The sequence below is a fragment of the Thamnophis elegans genome, chromosome 6 (assembly GCF_009769535.1).
Source record: "Thamnophis elegans isolate rThaEle1 chromosome 6, rThaEle1.pri, whole genome shotgun sequence".
NCBI lineage: Eukaryota > Metazoa > Chordata > Lepidosauria > Squamata > Colubridae > Thamnophis > Thamnophis elegans.
The window spans coordinates 60,301,151-60,316,553 of record NC_045546.1 but is presented as its reverse complement, the minus strand read 5'-3'; the positions used below and the strand labels follow the sequence as shown (position 1 = coordinate 60,316,553).

General features: G+C 40.8%; 1 protein-coding gene across 2 annotated transcripts in view; it reads left to right on the top strand.

The window, feature by feature from the left end:
• USP9X (ubiquitin specific peptidase 9 X-linked) overlaps positions 1-15,403 on the top strand; it is a 192,375-nt gene that overhangs the window by 131,013 nt on the left and 45,959 nt on the right. For both annotated transcript variants that reach the window (XM_032219596.1, XM_032219595.1), the window contains exons 31-34: positions 192-414; positions 1,257-1,474; positions 5,831-6,021; positions 14,951-15,124. In XM_032219596.1, coding sequence (XP_032075487.1) covers positions 192-414; positions 1,257-1,474; positions 5,831-6,021; positions 14,951-15,124 — 806 coding nt within the window. The remainder of the gene's footprint in view (positions 1-191; positions 415-1,256; positions 1,475-5,830; positions 6,022-14,950; positions 15,125-15,403) is intronic.

Here is a 15,403-nt window from a genome sequence, read left to right as displayed (position 1 = left end):
TCGTATATATTTTTAAATAATATACAGTCTTCTGAATTATGGTCACATAATGGAGTTATGGGATTTAGGCTTTCTTGCAGGTAAGCAATCCTCTCTTCTAAAAATCTAAGACAGTGTGACATTAAGTGATGTTACTTCTGATCTGGATAGTTCCTAAATTAATAACAGATATTTTATTTACTATTTTTCAGGAATTAATAGATGATTTCATCTTTCCCGCATCAAATGTTTACTTGCAATACATGAGAAATGGAGAATTACCCGCTGAGCAGGCAATACCGGTCTGTAGTTCCCCAGCTACCATTAATGCTGGATTTGAGCTGTTAGTAGCCTTAGCAGTGGGCTGTGTCCGTAACCTCAAACAAATAGTAGATACTTTGACTGAAATGTACTATATAGGCACTGCAATAACTAGTACGTATTATTTCATATTTTAACATTTTTCTATTAATTTTAATGTGGACAACTTCATATACTTTTATATATTTTCATAATTTATTTGGGGGAAATGTTGGTTTGGAGAATATTAGGCCTATTTCTCTGGATTGTAGTCACTGAGCATTTAAAAAAATTATACAGAAGATTGTTGGTGTTGAATGAGAAAGAAAATATGCTGTTTCTTGCTTAAATCCAAAACTAACCTTTTTCTTTGAGATGACTGCTGGGTAGTATAATCATACTTCCTAAAAATAGTAGGTAGAGGTTAAATCTGGTTAGGACTGGAAGATACTGTATTCTTAGAGCTTCAGTTCTACATTGTTACATTAGAGATTCTTTGAAGACTATCAGTGACTGGTTGAAGCGACTTGAATAATTGCAGTTGGAAAAGGAAACATCAAAGTATTATTAGTTCCCTGTCCTTAAGAAACATTAATTTTGGGATCCTGTCCCAAGTCTTTATTCAGTTTTGGCAAATTAATGCATTGTTTTACAAATTAGCATTTTTTCAAGTCATCTTAAATCATCTTAAAATAACTTGCAGATAAATTATTTAAAGGGGGTGTACTATATAGTCTTGTGCTTCGTTTGACTGTAGATTTTATTTTATCTATTTGTGCTTAGGAAAAGATGCTGAGGAATATAATTCCTAATTTACACATTTTCATGCAAAATGCAAATGTAAAATGGAATTGCATTTGAAATAAACTTATTTTATGAATACGTTTTGCATATTCATTAATTGCACTAGCAATTAGCCTACTAGTATATTTTGAGTTATAAGCTGTTAATGGTTTAATAGATTTAATTTGTCCTAGCTTGTGAAGCACTAACAGAATGGGAATATCTGCCACCTGTTGGACCACGACCACCAAAGGGATTTGTAGGACTTAAAAATGCTGGAGCCACTTGTTACATGAATTCTGTTATTCAGCAACTATATATGATTCCTGCCATCAGAAATGGAATTCTTGCAATTGATGGAACAGGCAGTGATGTAGATGATGACATGTCTGGAGATGAGAAACAAGATGAGGTAATGCTGCATTTTGCTTAGTATATGATACTGTATCCAATTGTGCTTCCTTTGTTCTTTAAGTCTGATTATTAAGGGCTTTTATTCTGAATATATATTATACATGCACGCTTCATAATAAGTTTTTAACTACCAACAATTTAAAAAATGCATAGAAGCTACATTCTATGATTTATGTTAGTTCTTAGTAATATCAGCAATTTTAAAAGCAGATATCCTGTGTTATACAAGTTTGATGTTGTTTTCTCTCTTTCTCAAGTACATTAAATGTGGCCTATCTTTTTAAACTCTTCTTATCATTATGCTCAAACAATTTGTCTGCTCTTTAAAATACTTTCAATGTTCTCTCTTTACAAACAGTGATTTTTTAAATTTGACATCTTGAATGATACCTATACATTTTCTGATACAATCTTTGAGCAATCATTTCCTGAATTGTAAGCTACATTAATGTTTCAAAATATGATGTAAGTTATTGAATGGCATTCAATACAGTATGGACACAACACATTTATGGATGTAAATCTGATTATAAAAAAGATAAAAAGGGAAAGATACTGGAATGATGAAGGAGCATGATTTTGATCATGGAAAAATATAAAAAGACATAGTTAAGAAAATGTACAGTGATGAGCTATGAACCCTTGTCATCCCCCTCCCATGCTTTTGCTTGAAAGGAGGAGAAGAGAAGTTTAATTACAGTTTGTGGCAAACCATACTTACCTTTCAAACCAGTCAACTGTTTGATCTTGATTTCAGGGATCAATATTTTAGCAAATAGTACTTAACGAATGAGTCTGAAGCTCAGTACTTCTCATTGTATTTTGATCTGTCATTATGTCTGACATTATTATTGTCTGCAAAAAAGCATACATTGCCTATTTGCAAATTATAGTAGTGGAGCTGTTACATGGGGTGATTTCAGTAAAGTGCTAACTTCATTGGATCAAAAAATAACATTTCTTTTTCAAGTGACAGAATTTTGGATTACTTATTATTATAGAGACTATTGAAACAAGATAGGAGTGAATACATTATTTCAATGCATCAACTTGATAAGACATACAAAGTGAGAAATATGCCTTATACATCCATGCTGTGTACATAAGCATAGAATCCAAAGATGTCCATAATGTACACATGTTGAATATAGTACACTTACTTTGCAATGTTTTGGCAATGCTTTAGAAGTTGACATCGTCTCGAGGCTTGTAAATTAATTAGGTCAGCTCTTGGGAACTTTACATGTTTCTTTTCTGAACATATCTGTATAGATTTTCAAGAAAGGGATTGCATTGCCATTATGTCCACAAAGTCTATTTACCCATCCATCCCCAAGGATGGTTAAGTCAAATAAATTTTATTCATCTAGTCCTGCATATGAAACATAAATAATTACTCATGGGATCAGGCTGTTTTCAATTACCTAATATATTTGCATTAGCCATATAAGCTATACTTATAGAACAAAAACAAGATAGCCATAAAACAATAGATTATGCCACTTTATTTTGGTGTCTCAGTTGCCAACTTGAAGCTGGAATACATTTGTTGTCTTAAATAGATGAGAAATTTAATAGGGCAAATAATTTTATACATGTATGCATGCATTCTGAATTAGTATTTTTAATGTTGCAGAAAAATGTACTTGGTTAGATATAACAGGCGCAGAATGTATTAATCTCAGATTATTTAATTGATGAAGGGTTAATGCCCTTATGAGCAACCCATTATCATGGTACAACCTAGGAGCTATGTCAAGTGGGTATCATATTATCCCTTGGATAAAGAGAATGCATCACTTTGAACTCTGGCCTAAAAGAATCAATATTAAATTGGTAATGAATAGTACTAGGAGTAGGGATTTCACTGATTAGCACTTATATCATGTCTACCTTTCATTCATTCAAAATTCATTAGCCCATTCAAGATAAACAAATGTACTCATCAGTTACACTGTTAGATTACACAGTGTTTCGAAGAGTGCTGTCACAAAGTTGTAATCTGCTTTTTGGAGGAATGCTATGGTTATATATTTGTGTAATGTCGGCTGTATTGATTTGTCTACACAAAATAGTGGATGGTTAGATTAATGATGACTTTCTGATCACTGGATGATGGAGTTGATAGGTCATTCCAAAGAAAGAGGAGAAAATTCCTTACAGAGAAGGAAGGGAAGTTTGATTTATGTTTAAAAATTATCATTTTTAAAATGTTTGTGGCTAATATATAATTGGTAAACAAACACAGATTAGCAGTTTTGTGCAGTGGTTAAGGTGCTGATTTAGAAATCAGGAAATTGTGAGTTCTAGGCTTCCCTTAGACATGAAAATCCAGCTGGGTGACTTTGGGCTAGTCACTCTCTCTCAACCCAATCTACTTCACAGGATTGCCATTGTGGAGAAAACAGGAAACAGAAGTATTAGTTATATTTCCACCCTGAATTGACCAAATATGTATTTAAAAAGTGGGCGGAAATGATAATGGTGATGGTGGAATAGAACAACTGTGGCAAAAACACAAAGTAGTATCAATAATGATGATGATGATGATGATGCCAAATGCAGACTTTGCAAAGAAGCTGATGAAACTGTTGATCACATACTCAGTTGCTGTAAAAAAAATTGCGCAGACTGATTATAAATTGCGGCACAATTCAGTAGCACAAATGATCCATTGGAATTTGTGCAAAAATTATAATATTAAAACAGCAACAAACTGGTGGGAACATCAGCCTGAAAAAGTCACTGAAAATCAGATGGTCAAGATCTTGTGGGATTTCCGTATACAAACGGACAAAATACTGGCGCATAATACACCAGACATCACACTGGTTGAGAAAAATAAGGTCACAATCATAGATCGCAATACCAGGTGATAGCAGGGTCGCCGAGAAGGAACATGAAAAAATCGCAAAATACCAGGACTTAAAAATCGAAATTCAACGACTATGGCACAAACCAGCAGTGGTAATTCCAGTGGTAATTGGCACACTGGGTGCTATTCCAAAAGCACTGGAATTACATTTAAAACAGTTAAAAATTGACAAAATCACCATCAGTCAAATGCAAAAAACCACATTGCTTGGATCTGCATGCATATTACGAAAATACGTTACGACATCCTAGGCCCCTGGGTGGGGCCCGACTAGTAACCAATGCCAAATCCGGTGAAACAACTGGCCACTGTGATACAATTGTATAATAATAATATCTTGGGTGCAATATCAAAATAATTGGAACATCATTGGCATTGACAAATTTACCATCAGTCAATTGCAAAAGACAGCTTTTCTTGGAACAACTTACATTCTGCGACTGTATCTGTAACACCATCAAACATCCACATCTGCCTATCCCAGGTTCATGGGAAGGATTCAATAGGTCAGTGATGGCGAACCTATGGCACGCGTGCCACAGGTGGCACGCGGAGCCATTTGTCAGGGCACATGAGGTGCTGCACTGTCAGCTGGCCAGCGTTCATGCGCGTGCTGGCCAGCTGAGTTCACCCTTTTTAAAAGCCATTTTTCGCCCTCCCAAGGCTCTAGAGGCTTTATAGGAGCCTGGGGAGGGTGAAAAGAGCCTCCCCCGCACCCCTCCCCCGGAGGCCCTCCGGAGGCTTCATGAGCTTCCCTGAACCCACCGGAGCACAAAAAACTGTCCCTACGGGCAAACCAGAAGTTAGGGAACGGACTTCTGGTTTGCTCAGAGGATCGTTTTGACTGCTCCAGAGGCTTCAAGGACTTCCGGTTTGCTCGGAGCGTCATTTTGACTGCTCCGAAGGCTTCAGGGAAGCCTCCTGAAGGTCCCTGAAGCCTCCGGAGGGCTTCCAGGGGGGAGGGAGGCTGTTTTCGCCCTCCCAAGGCTCTTATAAAGCCTCTGGAGCCTGGGGAGGGCGAAAAAAGCATGCAAAAAATGGGGGGGAGCACCTGTAGTGTGCACATGTGCACTGGGGGGTCGTGCATTGCATTATGTGTGTGGCACACCCGCACATGACCCCCCCTGCGCTTCCCCCCTTATGGCACGTGAGCCAAAAAAGGTTCACCATCGCTGCAATAGGTGGACAAAAATGCCAAATCCTTCTAAATATTTGGCTGATTGCAACAAACCACAGAATACTATGTAATGATATTATTGATGATAATATCATCTGAAGTCCATTCATGTGATTGACAAGCAAACACCTCTGCACGAAATGCAAAAATTGTTTTGGCATTCCCTTCTCATCAAAAGAGACAGTTGTCCCTAGAACATCAACTCCATCATCCTGTGTCAAAAGGGTAGTTCATTATAAATGCAGCTACCAAACTCTACTTTGCGGTTGTCTTCATGTATACATATATTATTCTTTTTTAAGAGCAATGTTGACCCACGAGATGAAGTATTTGGCTATCCCCATCCATATGAAGATAAACCAACTTTAAGTAAAACAGAAGACAGAAAAGAGTACAACATAGGTGTACTAAGACATCTCCAGGTCATATTTGGCCACTTAGCAGCTTCTAGATTACAGTACTATGTGCCGAGAGGATTTTGGAAACAGTTCAGGTAAATGAGAAGTTAACTTTTGTTGAAATGTCTTCTACGATATGTTACAAGCAGCATGCACTTGATAAATCATTAAGATAATTTAATTATATTTCTGAATTGATAATAGTTTTATGTGAACTTTCTAACCTATGTAAAAAGCAAGCTAAAATTGCTCAAAGTAAAACAAGTTACTGGGTAGTTCAAATAAAATCTTGTTGTAGATTGTTGATACAACAAAATGCAAACAAAAGCTTTAAATTCATGCGGGCTCCATAGTAGGAAGATCCTTGAGTGAGAAATAAAGTTTCTGTCTATAAATTTAGTGGAAAGCACAAAAATAAGTGTTAAAAGATTTTTGTCCTTGAGCTTCCTAGCTATGTCTGAATTCCTATCTTTTCTACCTGTTCATGGAAAAACAAAATATCCGGGGGGGGGGGGAGTTTATACATGCTGATAGACATAGAGTTTTTACTGTAATCTAATTAATTCTGGTAGTTATCTGGGTGCTAGCAATTTTTCAGATTGAATTTAGAATACTGGGAATACAATGTTCCCATTCAACACAATGTTCTCATTCAATCCAGGCTTTTATTTTATAGTTTTATAATCTTGTTGAATATATAATAAAGAAAATGTGTTTCAAATAAAGATAAATAAAAATGAGAGCAATATAAAAAAACCCAATAATAGATTTACTTAAAACTACTTTTTGAAATATCACAGGTATTATTATAGTTCAATCTTCTGTTCAAGAATAAAAGATATCTAAGCTATATTTTTATTTATTTGTTGATCCAATTTATATGGTTGCCCATTTAAATGAATGACTCTTGATGGCAAACAGAAATAAAATAGAATAGAAACAATAACCAACATTATAAAAATTCAAAATAAAAGAAACAACGAACCAAATCACTAACACAATGAAGAAATAGATCCCTGCCTGGGAAATAACCAAATCTTTAATGCCTTACAAATGGCCAGCAGGGTTGGGGCCATCCTAGTCCACAGAGGGAGAATTTTCCACAAGATGGGCACTAATAGCAGAAAAGGCATGTCTTTTTAAAAAATAAATTATCTCCCTCTCAATACATTTCTATGTAATTTTACGCTATTAATCCAATTATTTCTTTCTCTTCTTATCAATCTATGTTTGATCATTTGTATCAGACAGTCTTTATTCTTCTTCTGCTAATATACAATTTTTCTTACACTTTTTAATCCTACTTTTCTTAGACTTTTGTCACTAATTCCTACTTCTTCTATAATACAAACTACCTTTTCCAAATCCTTATTTCTTATTTATATTCCCTAACCACTTGTACCATTTTTTCCAAATTAAATAATACGCTTTCTTAATTTCCTTGCTCCATCTCTGCACATTGTGTTGTTCTTCCATTTTTGTGCATATGCTATTCTAGCTGCTGTAAAAATATCTAGAATTAGGTACACGGTCTCTTTACCGTATTTTGTTGTGGTTAAGCCTAATAAAAAAGCCTCTGGTTTCCAATCCCTATTTTATTTCCTGTGACTTCCAACAAGTTTTTGATTTTAACCCAGAATTTTTTGGCCACCTCGCATGTCCACCATGTGTGGTAGGTACTACATCCCATATGCTTTCTCGCATTGCTAACACATTGGGGGTAAGTTTGAAGATATTTTTGCAAATCTCGCAGGCGCAGATGCCATCTATAAAACATTTTGTACTGGTTTTCCTTGTACGTCACAGACATAGTCAATTTCAAATTTGTTCCCCAAAATCTTTCCCATCTTTCCAATTCAATATTATAGCTGAACATTTTTGCCCATCTTACCCTAGTTTCCTTGACAACCTCCTCCATTCTATATTTTAGTAAAAATTTATATATTCTCCCAATCATTTTCTTCTCCATATTTTGAATTATCTAATTCCTGTTGTTCCAGTTGTATTTCATATGTTCTCAGTAAAGGTGGAGATAGCATCCATGCATGGGTTGACATTGTCCACCTTCCGATTGGACTGAGTCTGATTAAAATTAATTAAGCCATGCCTCTGTTGGTAGCCTTACCCAGCTTTTCGACTCAGTTCACTTCGAAGGAAGGAACGTGTCATCATTAGCTCTGTGAAATAGTTCATAATAGGATTTATATTTGAGAGAGAATTCCTTGATAATTGAATTTTATACAGTTGCCTGGATTGGGAGAGTAGGCATAGCATTGCTGGGGCAGTCAGTTAGACTAGAGCTGAAGAGCCTGTGCCCATTGCTTGCCCTGTGGAGAATTTGCCTACCCAGTTGGCCATTGGCAACGCAGGAGAGAGTATAGTGCTCTTTGCTGTGCCATGGAGGCACAGATCCCCGCTTCTCTCCAGTTCCGAAAAGATTGTTGCTTTCCCTCTCGCCTTTACGAATCGCTGTGGCTGATCTCTCAAAGGGAACTTTGACAGATCGCCGGAGGAGGACGCCTGAAGCATTGGTGGCTACCGCGCAATCATGGCTTCTCCGAGCGCTAATTTCACCGCTAACCTGCTGTGATCATAAGGAGAGGAGCAATTGACAATGGAGCGGAACATTCCTCTTGTCGCTGGTACAGCGCAGCTATTCGGACGGCAACCATGCGGCCCCTAGCGCTAACCATTTGATCCCTCGTGGTCTGGACTACGCCGTCGGCACTAATTAGCTGACTTTACAGGCGATCAGCCCTGGATCTTGGCAGCGATCAGCGGCAGGTGAGCATCAGCGCTGGGCTCTGAACAGCATTTCCCTGACAATTATAGGCTACAGGGCAAGACTTGAAGGTCTCAGAACTCCATTGACTGCTGTCAGCGGGCCGTTAAAAAGGGTGCAGGGTGCCATTTTGTATTGTATCTAGTGGCACAAGATGGTGGAGTCTGCCTTTCCAGCTGAGGCTTCAATTGACTCTGAATTGATTCTGAGCCCTAGGGGGAAGGGGGTGACAGCTGACCAAAGACTCCTTATGATGGTGGAACCTTTCACCTCACACGCTACACCTAATCCCAAAGGGTGAAAAAAATCTGATAAATCAACTGGCCATTTCAAACCAAAAAGGCCTCCACTTCTGAGAAGGGTCAGGACAAGTCAGCCAAAACACAAGGTTCTGCAGCTACACCTCACAGGCCTCATTCTACATCCTCCAAAGAGGACCAGGCCTCCCATACCAGCAGCAGATTGTTCCAGCTTTCGCCCCTTGAGCTAGGCCCAGACCCTGGCCCATTTAGCCCGCTATTTCCAATTAATACTGCAGGCCTGGGGGGTCTGGGGGGGGGGGTCAGGCCCTGATCTCCCAGGGCAGATTCTGACAGCCAATCAGAGTGGGACTGGGAGTAGCAGGCCTGTTGAAACCACTTTCACTCCTACAGCAGCAGGGCTTTATTCAGACATGCAGATGACCTCCCTAGCCCTGCCCAATATTCAAGACATAATTGCATCATCTATTAGCCAGGGCATTGCAGCAGGTTTACAGCAGGGGTCAGGGCCAGCCCCTCCAATAGTTCCAGTAGCTCCACCCAGTACAGTACCAGAGCTTGCCATGCAGGGGGCATGTCACCACTTCAATCTCACTGTAGCCCGTCCCCAGTGTCAGGGAATGGAGAGATAAAGGATTGTGAGTTCTTTGGGGACAAGGAGGCAGTTCTGGAGAAGACCTCCTTCTCAGGCTTGTTCCAACCGACCCACTTTAAGACCCTGCTAACCAAGGCCAATGCTTCGGCCAGTTTTGTGGCACAGGCAGCAACACCAGCTCTTGCAGTGACCCCCGCCACTGCAGATTCCTTTTTTACAGAACACACCATTTATATGGACACCATTCCAGCTCCAAAGATGTTCCTCGAATAGGTGTCACCAACATCAGGCCCTACACCTTCGTCAGTTGAAAAAAAAATTTACAATGTGGCCAGTGACCTGGAACAGTTACTCCAGATCCTGCCGATTGACGCCTCAGTGGCGGCCCTCTACATGGCAACCATCAATCACAAGAGGAGGTCCTCAAACCGGTGGACAAGATGGCTAACCTCATGATGCAACTAGGTCATCAGGCAGCGGCTCGGGCAGTGCGTGCCTCTACGTCAGCATCTTTCTTCTTGCGGTCATGCCTCTTCTGGCTCCAACAACTTCAGCAGTGAATTCCTGCAACAGATTCGAGGGCCATCAAGATCTGAACAAGATAGTGGCTGCGGTTCAGTTTATGGCCGATGCTATGCTTAACGCCACACTTTTTGCTTCCCGGGCCATGGCCTCTGCGGTGGCCTCATGTCATCTGCTGTGGCTCTGTCAGTGGCAGGCAAACATGAGGCATAAGTGTCGCCTGGCCTCGGCCCCTTACAAAGGGGGTCCTTGTTTGAGGAGGCTCTAGAGCCACTACTGATAGAAAATAAGGATAAGCAAAAGGTTTTGCCCTCAACCTCCCGAAAAGGGGGCGCCCACTCAACACCTTATACCAGGAGGCAGCCCTTTCGGGCCCCAGACTACAGTACCTCCTTTCGGGGTCATGACTGGTTCCTCAGATTTCAGGTCCCAGGGCGGGTATCATCAGAGACAGATATCAGAGGGGAAACCAGAAAAACAAGCCCTTTCGGGGGAGTGGAAATCGCAATTTCGGCAAGTCATAAGTCCCACGAGACCTCCATACCCATTGGGGGGCTTTTAGCATTTTTCACAGACCAATGAGGCAAAATCATCTCCAACGACTGGATACAGTGTACCATTAGCTCAGGCTTAGCTCTAGAATTTCTCTCCACACCCCCAAGTTTCTTTATTTATTGCCCGGTGTCCCGCAATCCAGACAGACAAACCCTCATGAATTTGGCAATACAACAACACCTGAACATTAGGGCTGTCCAACTGGTTCCAGATGACCAATTACATCAAGGTTTCTATTCTATTCTTTTTGTTATTCCCAAGGCCTCAGGGGGGGTGGAGAGCAATTCTAGACCTAAAATGGCTCAACCATCACCTAAAATATCGAAGGTTTAAAATGCATTCTTTGCATTCTATTTTAGCAGGTATCGGGGAGGTGACCTCCTCACGTCTTAGTGCTTAGTTGCATATCCATATTCTGCACAAACACCGCAAATTTCTGAGGTTCTGTTACAGGGGGGGGCACTATCAGTACAAGGCCCTGCTATTCGGCCCTTCCTCCGCTCCCTGGGCATTCACCAAGGTGCTGGCAACATTGGCAGCACATATGAAGGCTTTGCCGGTATATGTCCAATGCTACTTCGATGATGTGTTGTTACAATCCAGGTCACTATCTCGAGCAAGGCAGGACCTAGAGATAACAATACACACCTTGAAGGCCCACAGGTTCTCTATAAACAGAGACAAAAGTTATCTTGAACCCACCATCGGGATTTTACACCTGAGAGCGTGGATTGATTCCAACTCCAGGAAGGTTTTCCTGTCACAGGATAAGCAAGCGAATATTAAACAACTGGTTGGGGAAATATTGAGTCAGTGCAAGGTCTCCCTAGCCACCTTGTCCCACTTGCTGGGGAAAATAGTATTGGCTAGCAGCACTGTGCCTTGGACACGCCTACACGCTACAGTGTAGGACCTACAGGGGTTTCTCTTACCCTTTCAGAAGGCACGCAGGAGTACATCACTAGTGAAAGTCACTGTTCCTGTGGACGTCCTCCGCTCTCCGTTGCTGGAGGTCGATGGCCATCACCAGGGGCTGCCACTTCAGGGTCATTCACAGGGTGACTGTTATCGCTTGGGGGAGGGCATCTGCAGGCACAGATGGCCCACAGACAATGGGACCAGGTAGACAGAATTCACAACATCCACCTGGCCCTCCAGAGTTTTCTCTGCACTGTTGCAGTCCAATACGTGTTAGTCTTGACAGACAATGTGGCCGCCAAAGCCCACGTGAACTGTCAAGGCAGCACGAAGTCCAAGGCTCTCATGGAGGAAGCCAAGGAACTGGGCTTCTGGGCGGAGAGGCACTTGGCTTCGTTGACAGCAGAACACATCTCTGGGGTGGCAAATGTTTGGGCTGACTGGCTCAGCTGAGCCAAGGTGGACCATGCAGAATGCGCCTCCATCCTCATCTATTCCAACTGATCTTGGATCGCTTCGGATTGCCAGTTGTGGACCTGTTCACTACCCCAGACAACACACAGCTCCCCTACTTCTATGCGAGGTTTTGGATGCAAGGGGCGGAGGGGACAGACACTCTCAGGTATCAATGGCCCTCCGGACTTCTTTATGCGTTTCCCCTGCTGCCTCTGATTCCTCGGGTGTTGCACAAGGTGATAACTGAAAAAGCAGAGGTGATTCTGGTGGCCTGTCATTGGCAACGACAGCCGTAGTTCGCCAACCTACAGACCTTGTCGGTGGCGAGATCCTGGAAGATCCCTCAGGCAGAGGGTACCCTCAGCCAGGGGTCGCTGCAGCATCCGGACCCTCAGTAGCTCCAGTTGACCGCCTGACGCTTGAGTGGGACTCTCTGAGGGAGCACAATTTTTCCTCCAGGGTCATAGGCACGATCCAGGCCTCCAGGAGGCTCTCCATGGTCTGCATATATGATGCTACATGGCGTAATTTCTGTAAATGGTGTGACACCATGGCTATTCGTCCTATCACTGCTTCTGTACCCCAGATATTGGAATTTCTCCAAGACGGGCTGGAGAAAGGTCTATCACCTAATAAACTGAGAAGGCAGGTAGCAGCTCCTGCCACTATTCTGATGTGGCGGAAGGGGCAACCTTTGTCCCATCACCCGACTATAAGGAGGTTCTTAAAGGGCACGATCAATTTGAGATCACCGGTGGTCCACAGCTACCCCATGTGGGATTTGTCCAAGGTTTTATTAGCTCTAACTAGGGGCCCCTTCAAACCTCTCTGCTCTGTTGAACCTCAGTTCCTTACATGGAAAGTTGCCTTCCTGATGGCTATTACCTCCGCCAGGAGGATCTCAGAACTGTAGGCTCTGTGAGGGAGAATCTTTGCACCTTCCACACCGACAGAGTGGTCCTATGGTTAGACCCTTCGTTTATACCCAAGGTTTCCTCCTGGGTTCACCAGGCCCAGGAGGTTGTTTTACCCAACTTCTGCCCCTCACCTAACCATCCCTTGGAGAGATGGTGGCACAAGCTGGATGTGTGACAGGCCCTTAAAGTCTACATCAGTCACACCTCTGACTTGGAAGGTTGGAAGCGCTTTTTGTATCTTTCCAGCCCATGACACTAGGACGGAAGGTGACTTCCTCAACCATCGGCAAATGGCTCCGCAGCTGTATAGCCAGGGCATACAATTCACAACATGAGTCGGTGCCTAGAAGTATAACCGCACTCTAAGAGAAGTGCAGCTACTACGGCAGCCTGGGCAACACAAGTCTCTCTCGATGAGATCTGCAGGGTGGCCACCTGGGCTTCACCTTCCCCGTTCATTACCAACTATAAATTAGATAAATTTACATCTGCAGAGGCAGCATTTGGTCTTAAAGGCTGTTCATTCTACAGCACCTGTTCCAGATCAGTCTGAATCCCTCCCATAGGTACAATAGGACTTGGGTATGTCCCATGCATGGATGCTATCTCCACCTCTATTGAGAAAGGGTGTTGGTACTTACCTGATATGCCTCTTCTAATAGGGTGGAGATAGCATCCATCCTCTCCCTTCTATAGGACTGATCTGCATTCGGACAATTCTGAAATACCCTTGATATCATTCAGGTTCTTCATTGTCAAGTTGTTGTTTGCTATGACTTAATTGTTGATGAGTTACTGTTTACTACAGTTAATGTTCGATGCCATGTTGATTCTAAGTTCTTTCGCCAAAAAACTGGGTGAGGTTAGCAACAGGGGCGTGGCTTAACTAATTTTAATCAGACTCAGTCCAATCGGAAGGTGGACAATGTTAACCCATGCATGGATGCTATCTCCACTCTATTAGAAGAGGCGTAACAGGTAAGTACCAATGCCCTTTTTAATGTTTTTATTGTATTTTGATTTACCTTGTTCTGTCAATTCTTGTATTGTTTTTAAATTCCCCTGTTCACTAATTAGGTCTTCATATCTTTTTAATTTGTCTGTAAAATTTGGGTGTTTTATTGTTTCTATCGGGGAAAACAAATTTGGTGTTTTAATATAATGGGCTTTTTTATTTTTTTGCCAATTTTGTAACAGTGCATTTCTAATTAAGTTCCTTTGGAAATACTTATGGGTTTTATTTTTCCCATCCCACAGGAATGTGTGCCATCCCACTTGTCGGTCATGCTTTTCTAAGACCAGAATCCTTGTGTTTTTCAATTCAATCCACTCCGTCACCCATGTTAATGATGCTACCTGGAAATATAGCTCCCTATCTAGGAGTGCTAAACCTCCTCTTTCCTTGCTATCCTGCAATGGTTTTAATTTAATCATTGGCTTTTTCCCTTGCCATATAGATTTAGACATTAATTTATTTAATTCTTTAAAGAATAGTTTCTCTGGATTTATTGGTGTCACTTGGAATAAAAATAAAATTCTTGGGAGTATATTAATTTTTATTGTAGCTATGCATCCCATAAGCAACAATTGTATGTTTTTCCAGCTCTCTAAGTCCTTTTTTATTTATATTATTAATTTATTATAATTATTCTCCTTAATTGAGGAGCATTTTGCCAATATGTTTAGAAAGCCTTTAACACCTAGCATGGACACACTGGCATTTTTTTTGAAGCATTCTAGGAAGAAAAAAAAAGGGTGAAGTCAAGGGATACCATTCTAAGTCCTATCTCCTTAATTATTTTAAGGATCACTTTATCCCATAATGAAGAGGTTAATTTGGGTGGTTACAATAATTTAGTCCTCCTTGAAAATGAATCAATATATAATTTGTAGATTGTTGTGTACCTGTAACATGCATCTTTTAACTTTTAAAGTTGAGATAAACAATTAAATTTATTTCCATGCAATGTTGCTTGCTCCAAATCTGATTTTATTAAAGAAAAATCTCTCTTATTCTAGACTCTGGGGTGAACCTGTAAATCTGCGAGAACAACATGATGCTTTAGAATTTTTTAACTCTTTGGTGGATAGTCTAGATGAAGCTTTAAAAGCCTTAGGTCATCCAGCAATGTTAAGTAAAGTTTTAGGCGGATCCTTTGCTGATCAGAAAATCTGTCAAGGTTGCCCTCATAGGTATGTGTTTAGTTATCTAATAGGTCATTGTATAAAATATGTATACTTCTTGTATTAACATTCTAAATGATGTTTTGGAAACTGGTGATGTATAAATATTTCACACTGTAACTTTAATAAAAATACTGGAATGTTTTAATTCCTTGAATTTACTTTTTCATGTAAGTTCTATACTGCTGATCATTTGAGGTTTAATCCAGATCAGTGGTTGATTTTGTTGATACTTGTTCATGCATCTTATTTGGCAATATACACAGGAAGCCTTTACAGCTATTTTTT